The sequence below is a fragment of the Leopardus geoffroyi genome, chromosome B1 (genome assembly GCF_018350155.1).
Source record: "Leopardus geoffroyi isolate Oge1 chromosome B1, O.geoffroyi_Oge1_pat1.0, whole genome shotgun sequence".
Classification (NCBI taxonomy): Eukaryota; Metazoa; Chordata; class Mammalia; order Carnivora; family Felidae; genus Leopardus; species Leopardus geoffroyi.
In genome coordinates this window covers 185196161-185213078 of record NC_059327.1, presented here as the reverse complement: position 1 = coordinate 185213078, position 16918 = coordinate 185196161, and the positions used below count along the sequence as shown (strand labels likewise).

Here is a 16918-nt window from a genome sequence, read left to right as displayed (position 1 = left end):
TTTCATACTTGACTGAATGCTGGGAAAGACTATTACACAGTTTGTGGCAAGGCTGTTGTAACCAGTCAGAATCTGAGCTATTTGCCTTATTTTTGAAAAGAACCAGGATTTGCTCTCCTGAAGCTTTATTTTTAGGTATGTGCTTGATTTATAATATCTTTTCTAAAGGCTTGGATGTCCTCCAGATAGGATAAAATAGAATGGTAAGGGTTATTGTATCCCATACCAATTGAACAGTGGTACATGAACCCTGTATAATAATTTTATTTCTGATTTCTTTTATTTTTATCTTTTCAGAGTTATAGATAGTAGTATGAAAAACTTCAAAGCTTTTTTCCGCTGGCTTTATGTGGGTAAGTTAATTGAATGAAACATTACTTTAATGCTTCTTTAAAAATTGTGGGAGTATCAATTTAGAATATTTAAGTTACTCTAGTAAAATTTCCAGTAACTGTAAGAGAGAATGGTATAAATGAACCGTCTTCTACCCTTCACTGGTTCACCAGCTTTCAGCACATGGCCAGTCTTATTTCCTCTGCACACCCACCCGGCCCCAGCTCCCCGCAGATGTAACTTACAGCTTTGATGGTTTCTCACTCACTGATGATTAACCTTTTTTTTTTTTTTTTTTTCTAATCTTGTAATGTCTGCTTAGGTTAAAATAACATATGTGGATCTCTACTATGTACTAGGCACTGTTTGGAGTTAGATTTTTTTTTTTTTTTCAACGTTTATTTATTTTTGGGACAGAGAGAGACAGAGCATGAACGGGGGAGGGGCAGAGAGAGAGGGAGACACAGAATCGGAAACAGGCTCCAGGCTCTGAGCCATCAGCCCAGAGCCCGACGCGGGGCTCGAACTCACGGACCGCGAGATCGTGACCTGGCTGAAGTCGGACGCTTAACCGACTGCGCCACCCAGGCGCCCCTAGATTTTTTTTTTAAAGAAAGGGGGGAAGAAAACAAAGACTAGCCTCTGTCCTTGAGTAGCTTATTTCCTGTTTTATTCCTGATCTTGTTTCTAGATCTGTGCTGTCCATTATCATAGCCAATAGCCCCCATGGCTCTTTAAAATACTTGGAATTATATAAATTATATGTTCAAGTTCTGTAGTCATGCTATCCACATTTGAAGTACTCAGTAGTCATACATTGTTAGTGCTTATCGTGTTGAACAGCACCGAACTAGAAAATTTCCACTATCCTTCCTATCGGACGCTAATGCCCTAGCTAAATAGAATGCAGACCATTGGTAGCCTTTCTTTGTATCTCCACAGTATCTCTTTTCATTTGCGGGTAGTTAACCGGTATTTATTGACTTGACATTAAGTGTTTTAATGCTTACTCTACAGTGTATTTTATGTAGGTCCATTTGTACTATTTTTGTGACCCCTCTTAATATCTTTGAAATAATCCAGCATACATTCCCTTCCAACATAGGCAAAATTTAGTTATAAATGGGATTTATCTGAGTTTGTTAAAACTCTAAAGGGTAAATAAAATAGAAAGTAAATTATCTGTAATGTGCTCACATCTTTTAAACAAATGCCTGACTCTTCAATTTAGATATCTTATAAACAGACTTGTATTTGTCGGCCTGATATAATTGCATTTATGAAAAAAAGAATGTGATCTACAGATGTTGGCATGTAAAATTCTTTATTTTTTTCCTCAAAGCTGTACCAACGCTAGCCAGAATGGGGAGCCAGAGTGTTTATCAGGCCAGCCTGTTTAATAGCAGAGATGTTAATTAGAATGAGTTACAATGTTAAAACTGAATGGGATCTTAGAAATGACTTTCTTTTACAGATGAGGTTGGGTTTTACTTATAATTGTTGGGGTACTTTAGGCAGTTTATGTTCCTACTGCATGTCCTAATTCTCATAAGAAGCCTGATTAGAGGAGAAATGAATTACTGCTTAGTCCTTCCCATTAGAGCAGGGCATTGTAGAAGGCACACTGGACTGGAGAACTGGAGACCTGATTTTTTTTTTTTTTTTAATTTTTTAATTTTTTTAATGTTTCTTTTTTGAGAGAGAGACAGCACAAGTGGGGTAGGGGCAGAGAGAGAGGGAGACACAGAATCTGAAGCAGGTTCTGGGCTCTGAGCTGTCAGCACAGAGTCCGATGTGGGTCTCAAACTCACAAACCGTGAGATTGTGACCTAAGCCAAAGTCGGATGCCCAACCGACTGAGCCACCCAGGGGCCCCAGAGACCTGCTTATATTATAATCTCGGCTCTGCCACTGGTTAGGATGCTGTGCATCCTTGGTTTGCTCTTTTGTAAAATGTAACCTCCATGAAGGCAGGAACCTCTTTTATACTGATATCTTCCTAGCACCCATAGTAATTTTGGGGTGAGTAAATGAATGAGTGAATGGAACTAGATTATGTCTGGTTTTTTAGATAATTTAGAAGTTTGAAGTAATTAAGAACAGTTTCTAAAATAATCTATATTTGCAGAATCACATCCAGCATGCTTATTCCTGACCAAAAACAATTAAGAGGGATATTCAGACACTCTGTAAAAGCACATGCGGCATACTCCTTGACTTAGGTGGACAAAATAAAAAAACACAGCCCTCTGAAAGGACAATATGAATCAACCACAGATTAATTAAAGAAAGTATATAAATATACGTAAATGTACGTATATGCATGTAAATCTTAGTGCAAATGTTTTTGTGTAACAGAAAACCCAAGGGAAAGAAACATGTTTGTTGGGTATTCTGAGGCTTTTGGAGGCAAGAAGTGCTTGCAGATTTTATGAGAAGAAATATCATATGTTAGAAGAGGATTCCCTGCACAATCTTCACACAAGGCAGCAGTCAGATTGGCCTGTCTGGAGTGGCAGTGGGTTGAGTTGAAGGAGAAAATAAAAAATAATAGTTCAGGATCATGAGACCAGCCGTTTTGAACCTGAAAATACAAATCAAGTTTAAATTCTTCACGCATTCGTTTTTAGAAGAAAAGTAAGTTTTCCTTGGTGATTTTCCTTGTTGAATATTGAGGATTTAGTCCAGTGAAACACATTTTGTCTTTGAAATGTATCTATAGTTATGTGTGTAGTTTTCCTTTAAAGACAGTTTTTTAATTTCTGTTTTCAGCGATGTTGAGAATGACAGAAGACCACGTGCTTCCGGAGCTGAATAAGGTAGTTCGTGGTAGTACGTTTTCCAGTGTGTTAATGTGGCTCTGGTTGAGCTCAGCTTTGCTGGTCACCTTGGTATTCTTACACGGTTACTAGTTTACAAGATGTGAGGCTATAGATGCTAAATATATCTTAGTAAGCCGTTTTTTTTTTTTTTTTAAGAAGTATGTTTTTTCATCTCTCAAAATGCCTTTAACTGTGGCTGTCTAATTTTATAGTTCTCATATTTATGTAAAATTTTATAATTTGTATTATGTAGGGTGCTTGTATTCTTTCACTTCCTTAGGTCTCGAATGCCTTTTTATTTTCCTGGGAAATCTAGTACTTTAGATATTACTACCTATGTTGATGTCTGGTAAACAGTAGTTTCTCTTTATAAGGATTGAGACAGGTGGCAATGGAATTTACTTTAAGTAAAATCTTTCAGACCAGGGCCAAATTCCCACCTGATTTCTGCAGTTCACTCATTCTCACCTCTGTCCAAGCTCTCATGCAGGTAGATTTAGGTCATTTGGGGCCTGAAAAAATGGAGAACATTAAAATGAGCCTCAGTGGACTGGATGAATGCAGGATCGCCATTCTTAGACTCTGACAAGAAGTAGATCTTTTACGCCGTGGGTGACTGGCCTTGCAAACCAGGGAGGTCCACGTTAGCTGTTTCTCTGATATTACTCTTACCTTTATTTGAGGAGATAAAGTGTGTTGATTGTTGGGGGGACCTCGGCGTGTTAATTTTTGAGGGCTGAAATGGAGGCAGGGTCACTGTAAGAAGCAGAGGCCGACCCCGAGGCATCAGCTCTTAGCTCAGGTTGAGGTTGCTTATCTGGGTCACAGTCTCCTCTCCCAAAGCAGGCACCCCGCACACCAGTCTTAGCACAATAATAAATCACTAAACAGTAAATACTAAGTAAATTACTAAATAAATTAGTATTTTATTTCTAAAATAATAAAGAACTTTAGGCCATAAGAATTCTGTAGCTGTTGGGTTAGCTGATTGGAAAATGGATTTAAATGTTTAATGACTTGTTTGTCAGAGCTTCAAGATTTCATATTCTCACAGTTGCATAATCTTTTGGATTTATATTGATATTTCTTTGAAGGAACTTTGCCTCTTCATACCATAGCTTTTAGTAGATATTCCATTACATGATACAAGATATTGGGAAGCTTTATCTTAATTTGTTTTTCTTTTTGTTCCTTTTTGGTTTTGATAGATGACTCAAAAAGATATTACATTTGTTGCTGAATTTCTTACTGAACATTTCAATGAGGTAGGAAATTGATATTTGTATAATGTTTTTTTTTTAAATAATTGCAATAAACCTGGGTGATAGAAGTAATTAACATTTAATCCAATTTAATTGACATTCTTAGCAGTTGTGCTGTTTATAAACTGCACTAATTAATGGCAGTACTCATCTTAGAGCCTGTAAATTCAACTTTTGTTTGTGTGTTGTACAATCCGTAAAAGAAAAGAATAGCTTCCTCTAATAGCTCTCTTAAAAAATAAGGGTTTTGGTTAAGTTTAAGAATATTTTTGGGGTGCTTGAGTGGCTCAGTTGGTTAAGTGTCCAACTTTGGCTCAGGTCATGGTCTTGTAGTTCGTGATTTTGAGCCCCATATCGGGCTCTGTGCTGACAGCTCAGAGCCCGCAGCCTGCTTCGGATTCTGTGTCTCCCTGTCTCTCTCTGCCCCTTCCTTGCTTGCGCTCTGTCTCTATTTGTTTAAAAATAAATAAACATTAATAATTTTTTTTAAAAAGAATTTTTTCTTTTTCTTTTGTGAGTTGATGTAAGAGTTAAATTATGCTTATTCTTTCTAGGCTCCAGACCTTTATAACCGAAAAGGAAAATACTTTAACGTTGAAAAAGTTGGTCAGGTACGGGCTTTTGATTGAACTTCGTTATTACTTTTTAAAAAAATTATTAAAAACTAATGTTAAAACTTTAGCAGTGTTAGTCTTTGTTATCCAGAGTTTCTAGAAAATAATACAATGCCAACTTGGATAGTAGCCCTGTTCTGATGGTAAAGTAACCGAAGAGTAGCAGTTTTTATAAACTTTTTGATCTTATAACTCTTTTACATTCTTAATAGAAGACCCCAAAGAGATTTTGCTAATATGGGTTATGTTTATCAATGGTAGATATTATTAGGTATTAGGAATGAAACAGAATACAAAATTACTTAAAAGTAACAGTAATTCCACTTACCATTACGTATTAATATAAATACTTTTAATGAAAAATATATTTTACAAAACAGTTTAGTGAAGAGTGGCATTGTTTTGTAGATTTGCAAGTCTCTTTGGTGTCTGGTGTAATAGAAGGCAGGTTCTCATAGCTGTTTCTTTAGTGTGTTGTGATGAGTTTTTTTGGTTAATGTACGTAAAGAAAATCTGGCCTCACATAGGTGTTAGAAAGGGAGGAGTATTGTAATAGCTTTTCTAGATAATTATGGATGTTTTTTGATATTCAGCCAAGTCTTGCTAAGAGATAGTATCTTAAAGGTTAGCTTTAATGTGGAATCTAAAATTGCATCAGTGAACTTTTCCTACTCTGATACATTAAAATCCATTCATCTGTCTTGTGCTTTGAGTGGATCGTTCACTAGTGCATGATTTTGTAATAGCATGTGTTGGTCATTTGGAAAACACTGGTTCGCTGAGTTGTTCAGATCCTCCAAATGCTGACGCCTTTCTCCACGCAGTATCTAAAAGTCAGGTTTTATGAATATCAGCACCAGTTTCATCAGATGATCTTCAAGTGCTACGGCTGTCAAGCACACGGTGGCAGATACAGATTTTCCAAAATTCTGATTTTTGCATGAATATTTAAATGTTATCATTGGCAATAAATACTGCCAGTTATTCTGCTTACAGTGACAGGCTTACTTTATTTTCAAGAAAGTATCCACCAAATACCCATGTATGAATCATCATAGCCTATCTGCCAGTCATTCTTTCAAGGAAGAAAGGAATCCCATTAACAGCAACAAAGTGCCTGGCTTCACTCACAGCCAAGACAATTTCTTAAATGCTTTCCCTTGTGGTAACCATTGTACTTTGGTATCAGTGAAAGTGCTTTATGTATACTTCCCAATTCTGTAACACAGAATATTCAAAAGATCTGTACTCAAGGGTTGAGATCTAACCCTTTAAAATTATCTAAAATCAATAATTTTAATAGCTTCATTAAATACTAATGGGAACCGTCAGTATGTGGCAGAAAGGAATACAGTGACCACTCGTGTGGTTCAAGGCCACCACCATGACTCCTGGCAACAGCAGTTTTCCCCACCTGTGCTTTTGACCATCCGTGCAAATGTCAACACAGTTGAAAGGGCAAATAACATTTTGCTACTATAAAAATAGTATCAGCCTCACTGACCCTTAAGACTTCCAGGGGTCTGTCCACCATCCTTCCCTGTGAAGTACTGCCCTAGAGTAGATTGACAGGTGATACTTCTAAAATTAATTTGTAATGTACACGTGCACACACACGTATAGATAATTTAAATGTACTTCATGAAAATGGAACACAAAATTTAAATTCAATTTACGGTCCCTGAATCTGTAGTGTTCTAATCTTTCAGTAGTTTGTAGTTTGTTTAGCGTCTTGGCATTTAGCAGATTTTGGTCACTTCACTTGGAATAATGCCAATGTGATGGAACCACTTACTAAATAGAATGATGTTAAGGCGTGCCTGGGTGGCTCAGTCTGTTAAGCATCTGACTTCTGCTCAGGTCATGATCTCACAGCTCATGGGTTCGAGCCCTGTGTCGGGCTCTGTGCTGACAGCTCGGAGCCTGGAGCCTCCTTCAGATTCTGTGTCTCCCTGTCTCTCTGCCCCTCCCCAGCTCACACTCTGGCTCTCTTTCAAAAATAAACAAACATTAAAAAAATAATGTTAACTGTATAAAGTTTTTGCAGCCTGCTTCTTTGGTTTATGACATTTAAAATTTTAATTCTGTGTTTCTAGTACTTGAAAGATGAAGATGATGATCTTGTGTCACCTCCTAACACAGAAGGAAACCAGTGGTATGATTTTCTTCAAAATAGCAACCACCTTAAAGGTATTTAGTGAACCTAGTAGAATTTGGCCATGTTTATACTTAATTTGAGACCAGTGTATTAGCTATGAGTGTTGCTGAACAGTTGTTGAATATGTATCTCAGTTCTTTAGATCTTTTGTGTCTATTGTAGTTGATTAGAGAAACAGCAGAATAGCAAACAGTATGATGTTCCCATGATAGAAAACACCCTGATATTAACTGTGATGTAGTAAGATTATTTATTCTCAGGTATTCTTTATATTATCTGTTTTGTACCATATAGAAATGAGGATATTGGGAAGAAAATTATAGAGCCTGCTAGTGAGAGCAATCTTTTTCTGATTCCAATTTGTTAATTTCTGAAAGCATAATGATGCTTAACTGTTCTTCTGAGGTTGTAGGTTCTTGGTGTACGTGTGCCTTTCATTCTCTAGGATCTTAAGATGTTGATATAGTAAAACTATCCAGCATTATTAGGGATGAAAACAAAATAGCAACCATTAAATGTCAGAACTTCACTATTTTACATGACAGTATTTGAAGCAGTATTTTTTTTGCTTTCTCTAAGAGTAATCTGATCACAGTCTATCAGTTTCTTAGATCTCTAGGCTGATAGCCACGTATGTGTATTTCCTCCTTTAATCCTCACAGAACCTAGGGGGTAGGTACCTGTTATCCCCATTTACTGTCGAGGAGACTGAAGGTCAGAGAAGGCCCAAGATCACACAACCTACCGTGCAGTGGAGCCAGGGTTCTGCTGACTTCAAAACCTAAGTTTTTAACTCGACTCAGGAGTAATCTCTGCCACTTGTATCTGGTTGTTGTTTATCTGAATCAATGAATGAATGAATGAGGATGGATGGGGGGAGGAGAGAATTCTTTGAGGCCCAGAACTCTGCTTATTGCTCTTTTGTTTTAACTCTAGAAGTCCAGATTCTTTTTCAGAGCAGGACATATTTTTGTATTGCTTGAGATACATTGATGTCAGTTAGTTATCGAATGGAGGGAGAATAAAGGTACGGCCAACTCCTCTCTTTGCTGTGTTTAATCAGGTGGCCCCCCCCCCCCCCCCCCAGCCTGAGGAGCGCCGATGGCAATGTGCCGGCCGGGGTGGCATCTGGGCCCTGTCACTAGAGTGGGCTAATGCTGGTTCTGGGAACTCTGATGGGCTAAAAATGGGCCCTACCCTTTTTGTCTTGACATCTGCGACTGAACAGGAAGGCCTAATCTTAGCTACAGGCCTCATGTTTAACCAAGATGCACTTCAGTATTACTGACTCCATCTCCTAAATGCTCGAGGTTTTGCTGGTATGTGATTTGGGACAAGCTCGTTAATTCTCCAGTTTCTTAGTCTAGTGTGAAGAAATACCCGCTATTATTATGGAACTATTAAAACTTTAATGAAACTTCTTTCTAGCACTTTGCAAAAATCATGTGCTAATAAGTACTCGATACAGGTGCTTTCTCAGGGTCCATGAGAGTCAGTGTTGTGTTGGAATCTGCTCTACGACTTCTTAGGGATGTGGCTGAGGGCGAATTGTCCAACCTCTTTGTACCCCAGTTTTCCCATCAGTAAAATGAGGATGATAGTAGTGCCTCCCTCAAAATCTGTCGTGAAGATTAACTAAATGTAGTTAAAGCAGTTTGTGCCGGCATATGGCTCATAAGCAGCCAGTGTGCTCGCATCTGAGCTGTTTTTACTCAAAACACTTCTGACACTGGGGCACCTGGATGGCTCAGTTGGTTAAGCATCTGGTTCTTGATTTTGGCTCAGGGCCTGATCTCACCTGTTCGTGGGATCGAGCCCCGTGTCGGGCTCTGCGCTGACAGTGGGGAACCTGCTTGGGATTCTCTGTCTCCCTCTCTCTCTGCCCTTCCCTGTCTCTCTTGCTGTCTCTCACAAAAATAAATAAACTTAAAAAAACAAACAAACAAACAAAACCTGACAAAATGGGAGCTTTTTCTCTCCTGAGACCAGTTCTCAGGTCAACTGGGTGCCCGATGTCATCAGTTCCCCAGGTTGCCCACATTTCTGTTCCTCCCCCTCTACCACCACCTTCAGGTTGATAATTTGCTAAAATGGCTCATGAAACTCAAGCACTTTACTTAGATTTACTGGTTTACTATAAAGATACAACTCGGAACAGCCCAGTGGAAGAGATGCGTAGGGCAGAGTATGGGGGAGGGGCTGGGAACTTCCCTGCCTGCTCTGGGCATGCCACCCTCCCAGCACCGGGAAGCCCTCTGAAGCCCACTGGTTGGGTTTTGTATGGGGATTTCATTACACGGGCATGCTTGATTAAATCATTGGTTGTTGGTGATTGAATTCCACTCCAGCTTCTCTCCCTGCCCTGGAAGTCGGGGGATGGAGCTGAAAAGTCCAGACTTCTCATCAGAGCTTGGTCTTTCTGGTGACCAGTCCTCATCCTGAAGCTATCCTAGGGATCTACCCACAGTCGTCTCATTACAACAAAAGATGTTCCTATCACCCTTATCACTCAGGAAATTCTGAGGGTTTTAGAGCTCTGTGCCAGGAACCAGGGGCAAAGACCAAATGTCTTTCTCTGCTCCCATAGCATCTGTTACCTGTGGGGAGCTTATAATGTTGACCTGATTAAAGCTCACTTTGTCCAGCATAGCTGGGACAGGAGATGCTGCAGGTGAGGGAGAAGCCTGCAGAACTCAGTAGAAGAGTGCAGGCCTGGGAGGCAGAGGGTTTGATTTACAGGTCTAGATTGTTAGTCATTTCCACACTGGGCAATTGCCCAGATCTTCTGTGCCTCATTTTTTAGTCTGTAAGTTGGAGAGTGAGATGCTTACTTTGCACAGCTGCTGTGAGCAGTAGGAAGAACAGATACAAAGGACTGGAGCGTAGTTGGTATCCATAAACGCTGAATCATACAGGACTGTCTCCTGGTAAAGTGGCCTTTTGAAAAGTAAAGAGCTTATTTACACAGCACTAGTTTCTTGTCTCCTGTTTCTGTTTTTAAGTATTATACTCTTCCAGAACCGTGCTGGACTGTTGTCACCCCATGTGGCAAAGAGTAGAGAAGAACAAACTTGATTATATGTCTTTTGGTTCCCAAATGATCCCCTCCCTATACCCAGTGGAAGCATACTATTTGATTTTGGTAGGGAAGACAGAATAAAGAATACCAAGCTGCTAGGACTCGGATTGTAGTTAAGTGCGGTGGTTTTTAGGGGGGTACTTAGGGGTGGCAGCAGGCGATGATGAAAGGCAGAAGGCCATACTCGTTTCCAGTGAGGTGGGTGTGAAGGATAATGAAAGGGCCAGGGAGATTTCCACTGGCCCATAAGCTGCGCGGGCTGGCTCTGACGAGATTATTTTCTCCTAATCATTTGGTTTGCTATAGCTTTGTGTTTTTGTTTTTGTTTTTCTTTCTCTTTTTGTTTGAAACCAGAAAGTCCTTTGCTGTTTCCATATTATCCTCGAAAATCATTGCATTTTGTGAAAAGGCGGATGGAGAACATTATTGACCTATGCTTGCAAAAACCAGCAGTAAGTTTGAAAGAAATGCATGTCTTTGAGTAGGAGTGAGAATATCTACAATATGTGGCTCACTTATGCAAACGATCATGGTTATTAAGGTGAGCCACGTGAAAATGCTGATAGTCAACTTCTGGCTAACAAAAATGGCAGTTTCATATGGTTTACCCTAACGTTTCCTTTTATTGTTAGTTCCTTACGTAAATTAAAAGTAACAAATACAGGGTTACTGAAAGGGTTGGCATCATTATTATTTGTTCCCAGAACAAACTTACTTACTTACTTACTTACTTACTTACTTTCTTTCTTTCTTTCTTTCTTTCTTTCTTTCTTTCTTTCTTTCTTTCTTTCTTTCTTTCTTTTTAACGTTTATTTATTTTTGAGAGACAGAGCATGAGCAGGGGAGGGGCAGAGAGAGAGAGAGAGAGAGAGAGAGAGAGAGAGGGAGTCACAGAGTCCGAAGCAGGCTGCAGGCTCCAAGCTGTCAGCACAGAGCCCGACGCGGGGCTTGAACTCACGAGCACTGAGATCATGACCTGAGAGGAAGTTGGAGCCTAACCTACCGAGCCGCCCAGGCGCCCCCAGAACAAACTTCTTATAAACAGTCTTAGTTATGGGGCTTTTGTGTCTCCAGCTGACTCCTTCAGGAGGGAGGATGGGTGTTCTGAGACGCGGGGCTGGGGTGGGGGTTCTTAGCCTGCCGTGCACTTCTCTCCAACATCCTTTTCAGCTCAGAATTTCTTCTCTCTCTTTTCCTTACTGGTAATGACTGTCATTGAAGTTTCCTGTGAGAAAGCTTCGTGATCTAGATGGTTTTTTACTAGATTTGAACAGCGATGGTCAGGTACTTTGTGTAGAGTATCTGTGTGTGTGTGTATGTACATGCTTTAATTGTGTTTTTAAATCTGTTTTTATTTAGGATGTAATTGGAAAATCGATGAATCAAGCAATCTGTATTCCATTATATAGGGATGCTAGAAGGTAATTCTGTTTCCTTTTTGGATGGTAAAATTCAGCGGCCAATTTAATTTTTTCTTACCTTTTCTTCTTTTGTTTTAGTGAGGACTGTACACGCAGATTGTTCAAATTTCCTTTTCTGTAAGTGTGTTTCTCCCCATCTCATGTGAACAATGCAGTTTTGTTCTCTGCAGTGATAGCTAAATATCATGTTTTGATATTAATTTTTTTTCCTTAGGTGGAATAATAAAACCTCAAATCTACATTATCTTCTTTTTACAATTTTAGAAGACTCACTTTATAAAATGTGCATCTTAAGGAGACATACTGATATTTCCCAGTAAGTATTAATCTAAAGTTTGAATTAGATAAGATTGTATTTTTTAAAAATTTTTTTAATGTTTATTCATTTTTGAGAGAGAGAGAGAGAGAGAAACTGAGTGGGGGAGGGGCAGAGAGAGAGTGAGATACAGAATCTGAAGCAGGCTCCAGTCTCTGAGCTGTCAGCACAGAGTCCAATGTGGGACTCGAACTCACGGTCTGTGAGATGATGACCTGAGCCTAGGTCGAACGCTTAACTGAGCCACCCAGGTGCCCCTATTATTTTTAATAGTAAAACGTACAGCGTCCCTTCCCAACATTTTGGGGTTAATTAAGCCACCTTCTGACTTTAGGCTTGTCACCGAACTGTCCTTAGTCTTAGTTTTCACATCATTAAGATGATAATGCCAAATCAGGAAGCTATGTGATCTCTTCTGATTCTGGGTTATTAATTTTATACAGGTATAGCTATGACGTGTAGGATTTCTTTAGGGTTAAGAAAAATACAACAGCAGAGCACTCAGGATTGTATCTCATGAATGTGTAGCAGTTCAAAACTGTGTTTTTGGTTCCTTATAGAAAGGATTTTTACCTCAGGCTAAGTTTGCCTTTCATTAAACAAGAGGCCTTGCCTGTAGAGACTTCTTTTGAGAATCTGAAATGAAAATTCTAAAAAAAATAAATCATATACAGAATACCATTAGTATCTCAAATAGCTTTTTTTAAAGTTTATTTTGAGAGAGAGAGAGACAGCACGAGTGGGGGAGGGGCAAAGAGTGGGAGACAGACTCCCAAGCAGGCTCCATACTATGAGCACAGAGCCCTCGAACTCACAAAACCATGAGATCATGACCTGAGCCGAAACCAAGAGTCGGACACTTAATCAATTGAGCCACCCATGCGCCCCTCAAATGGTTTTTAATCTGAATTTGAAGGAAGTTTTTTGAGGCCAAGATGAGGCCAAAGAGAAATAATTTGGTTGTTCCAAGGGCCCTTAATTTTTTAAGGTATCTAGCTACTTTAGTGACCAAGATTTTAAACCAAGTTGTCGTTTTGACGTAGGTTTGTCTATTTAGGCGTTTAAATTAGTTGTCAGTGTTGAAGAGTGAACATAATGGTATTTTGGTCTGGGGCTTGCTGTTCAGGTAAATACACTAACACTGACAATCCTGTTCTTTCAAGCATTTAGATTATTGGCTATCCGGGTTTTTCCATAGTCTTTTTTTTTTTCCTCCTTTCTTCAAGATCTGTAACTAATGGATTGATTGCTGTTAAATTTGGGAGCTTCACCTACGCCACAACTGAAAAAGTGAGAAGAAGGTAAATCTTGAATCTTGTTTGGATGAGATTGTATATATATGTATGTACGATATGTGTGTATGCTTAATAAATGCAATTTTAAAATACGATTAGACTCAGTTACAGTGTTGATACTGTCCTTAGGAGGCCTTTGTAACTTGCAGCGTAGGGGACAGCATTGCTTATATGTGTTACGCTTTGATTTGACTTAACAATTGAATGGAACCTTCCTGCCCTACAGGAATTTATACAGCTGTGGTTTCCTGTAGTTAATACTTCTGTGTTCCCCCGGCTGTTAAGAAAGGGTGGTCGTTCCAAGGGGTATATGGCTGGAGTTCTTGTTACAACCAACAGTAATGTGAGGTGGTGTCGTTCTCACTATTCTGGGAGGTCCTCAGGATATAAAAGGGTAACGTTACCAAAGTCACCCCTGAGTGTGTGGAATGGACACTAATCATAGGCCAGTCTTTTTCTCATTCTCTTTTCCTTACATAAAAGGAGTTTTTAATGATGACGTCTTTGAAGTTGTTGTGACTTTTCCTGTGTGAGTCTTATTTTTACTTTTCAGTCTAGTTAGCCCAGTTTCTTTACTCAGTATACCGGCGAGGTGCCATTCATGGAGTTTCCACAGGCTGAAGGCCTAACTCTTGATATCAAGAGTTTTTTGGAACTGTGAACCGACCTCACCCTCACAGACTTTCCTTTTTTCATGATGACCTGTTTTTAGGGCCTAGTTGTATTTGTGAATACTCGGTACAATAGATAACTGACTTTAGTGCAAACTAGTGATATATTTTAAATGTAATTAAATAGAATGTCACTTGGTTTTTGTTTCATTAATGTTTTTGTGTTGTACCAGTAGCATGTTATGTATACAGCATTTTCTCAGTAGTCCGGATCATCTCTGACATAAAAGAACGTACTTTACTTGTAGCACCTACAGTTGTTTAGACGCACAGTTTTATGATGACGAAACCGTAACGGTAGTTCTTAAAGACACAGTGGGGCGCGAAGGAAGAGACAGACTCTTGGTCCAGTTGCCGTTGTCTTCAGTGTATAACAGTGAGGATTCCGCAGAATATCAGTTCACTGGGGATTACTCGACAAGGTAACCACCTCCTTAGTTAGAGTATCTCTCTGTCATGACAGTTAAATGTTTTTTAATGTGTATCGCACGTTTTAGTACCTTAGGTATGGTAGACAGTGGTTACTAGGAACAGGGGTAAAGTCAGCTGAGCAGAAGTACTATTTTTTATTTTATTTAAGAAAACACGGACTTTGGGAGCTCTCCTACCCTTTTGCTTTACTAATAAATCAAGAAGCATTTGCTAACATAAGGTGGGGAATTACCTGGAGTGGAGAATAGGAATTCTGTTAGTTCTGTTTTCAAGCATAGCATTAATCTCAGGTGATAGTAGAATTAATTATTTTAGATTTGCTCTTAGTGCTTTCCTACCAGAATTAGGACCTCGGTAGCCACATGGAGGGTACACAACCAATTCCAGAGATGGTTTTAGTTTTCTTAGATTTAAGTGAGTAGATCCCTCCTCTACTTTAAAAATGTGTCCATTTGCTTTCCTTGAAAAGGGATCAAAAACCGTAGTAAGATGACCTTCTGGCTACTTGGAATGGCAGAATTTTCCTAGAAGATAGTATCATAGCTTTTTAGATAGTGGCTGATAGAATTCTATTGGAAATGGGAGTATTGGTAGAAATGAAACCCATGGTGGATCCTGTTACTACCCCTTGTAAACCAGGGAGAAGATCCCCTTTTCATTCCTGGGTTGGTTTCTTTCCCCTTCCCAGGCTGGATGAACAGCGTAGTGCTATTCCCACACGTACCATGCATTTTGAGAAGCATTGGAGGTTACTGGAAAGTATGAAAGCACAGTACGTTGCTGGGAATGGTTTTCGCAAAGTATCCTGTGTGGTAAGTATTTACAGATTGTTTACGGACTCAGTAACAGGAAGAAGTGACTTTGGATCTATGAGGTCCCTTTCAGAAAGTGTAAACATTTTGTGATGTATTGCTTTTATTGATTATGAGCATGTTGTGGTCTTAGCTGTGTACCTTTCTTGTTCTGAGAAGTCTTACTGAGTAATAACAATTGTAGATGTTATTTATTTATTTATTGATTTTTTAAGTAATCGCTACACCCAAAGTGGGGCTTACACTTATGTCCCCGAGACCAAGAATCGCATGCTCTTCTACCCGAGCTAGCCAGGAACCCCTGGCTTTTAATTATCATGACATTGTCACTGTTATAGGTAGAGATCCTTTTGCAGCAAATGAGGCTGAGTTTAGTGATTTTGTTGTAAATCAATGAAAAATAACTTTCGTATAAGACCATTCTTCAGATTTCTGATTTCTTATATATCACGTATTAGTTAAGCCATTAATTTAAAAACTCTTGAACCTTTTCTTCTCCAGTTGAGCTCAAATCTCCGTCATGTCAGAGTATTTGAAATGGACATAGATGATGAATGGGAGCTTGATGAGTCTTCAGATGAAGAGGAGGAGGCCAGTAATAAGCCTGTGAAGATAAAGGAGGAAGTGCTTTCAGAGTCGGAGGCAGAGAACCAGCCAGCCAGTGCTGCTTTAGCTCCAGAGATCGTCATCAAGGTGGAAAAACTTGACCCTGAGCTGGACCCCTAATCTAGCTTGCCATTGTTTTGTACATTCTCATTATGTCAGGAAGGACATGGGAGATGGACTAAGATGTTTTGGACCACTCTTAATTTTCTTTGTGTAACAAAGAAATAAACCGTAGATTATATTTTTCCTTATTCTGCTTCATCTTCTCTTAGTGATAGACTTTCTTGTCACTATGATAGACTTTCTTCTTGCTGAGATTTCTTTTTAATACTGTGTGCAGAATTCATGTTTAAAGTAAAGATAAATTGAATGGGAAGAGAATTTCAGTCTTTTCTGTTAAAAGATAGGTACTAGAAATCATTCCTATATCAAGAAGAAATTAAATTTAAATAATCAAAATGTAGATTACGTTTATTCCTGTTTTTTCCATCTTCTTCTTTCTAGTTTATTCCAGGTCTCCAGAATACTTTCAAAATTATGTTTTCAAAGTAAATTACACTGCTTTACTGTAATGCTAAACAAGCCAAAAGATGGATACTCCCTTTACGATCTAAATAGCAAAAACACTGTTTGGCACCGACGTGATTATCTTCTCATTTTGTTGCCATATTTAAGCTCTGAATTCTTTGAATTGGCAGCATTTAGATGTGTCTTTCTCCTCTGTTTAGAATTGGTCAAGGACACACAGTGGCTTTCTGTGTAACGCCTTGGGAATGCTAGAAATGTGGATCAGCTAAACCTAACTTCACGTTGGTGCAGATGAGCTGTTAATTTCCTGATGCTCATTCCTAAAGTTGAGTGGTATTGTCATGTGGCTTTCAAAGAATTTCTAGTTTATATATGAATTGTAGTATCAGTTCACCAATAAATGAAAAGAATCACTTTTTAAAGCTTTAAATATTTTTGGGTAGGAAAATATAATCAGAGGAGTGGGTAACTGTAGGATTTTGTGTCATTTGTCTGTTTCTTTAAATAGTACCTGTTACACTTGGATTGTAGGTACATCATGCTTTAGATACTCCAGGTACCTCAGTTGG

General features: G+C 38.9%; 1 protein-coding gene across 2 annotated transcripts in view; it reads left to right on the top strand.

The window, feature by feature from the left end:
- Positions 1-16072, top strand: part of ANAPC4 (anaphase promoting complex subunit 4) — a 33605-nt gene extending 17533 nt beyond the window's left edge. The window contains exons 16-28 of one of the 2 annotated variants that reach the window (XM_045474359.1): positions 298-353; positions 3106-3152; positions 4364-4420; positions 4972-5028; positions 7128-7221; positions 10623-10720; positions 11628-11689; positions 11768-11806; positions 11904-12005; positions 13232-13306; positions 14220-14393; positions 15092-15215; positions 15717-16072. In XM_045474359.1, the coding sequence (XP_045330315.1) occupies positions 298-353; positions 3106-3152; positions 4364-4420; positions 4972-5028; positions 7128-7221; positions 10623-10720; positions 11628-11689; positions 11768-11806; positions 11904-12005; positions 13232-13306; positions 14220-14393; positions 15092-15215; positions 15717-15941 (1210 nt within the window). In that variant the 3' untranslated portion in view covers positions 15942-16072. Of the gene's footprint in view, positions 1-297; positions 354-3105; positions 3156-4363; positions 4421-4971; positions 5029-7127; positions 7222-10622; positions 10721-11627; positions 11690-11767; positions 11807-11903; positions 12006-13231; positions 13307-14219; positions 14394-15091; positions 15216-15716 lie in introns of both variants that reach the window. The other variant, XM_045474357.1, reaches the window with a different exon arrangement.
- The last annotated feature ends 846 nt before the right edge of the window (positions 16073-16918 follow it).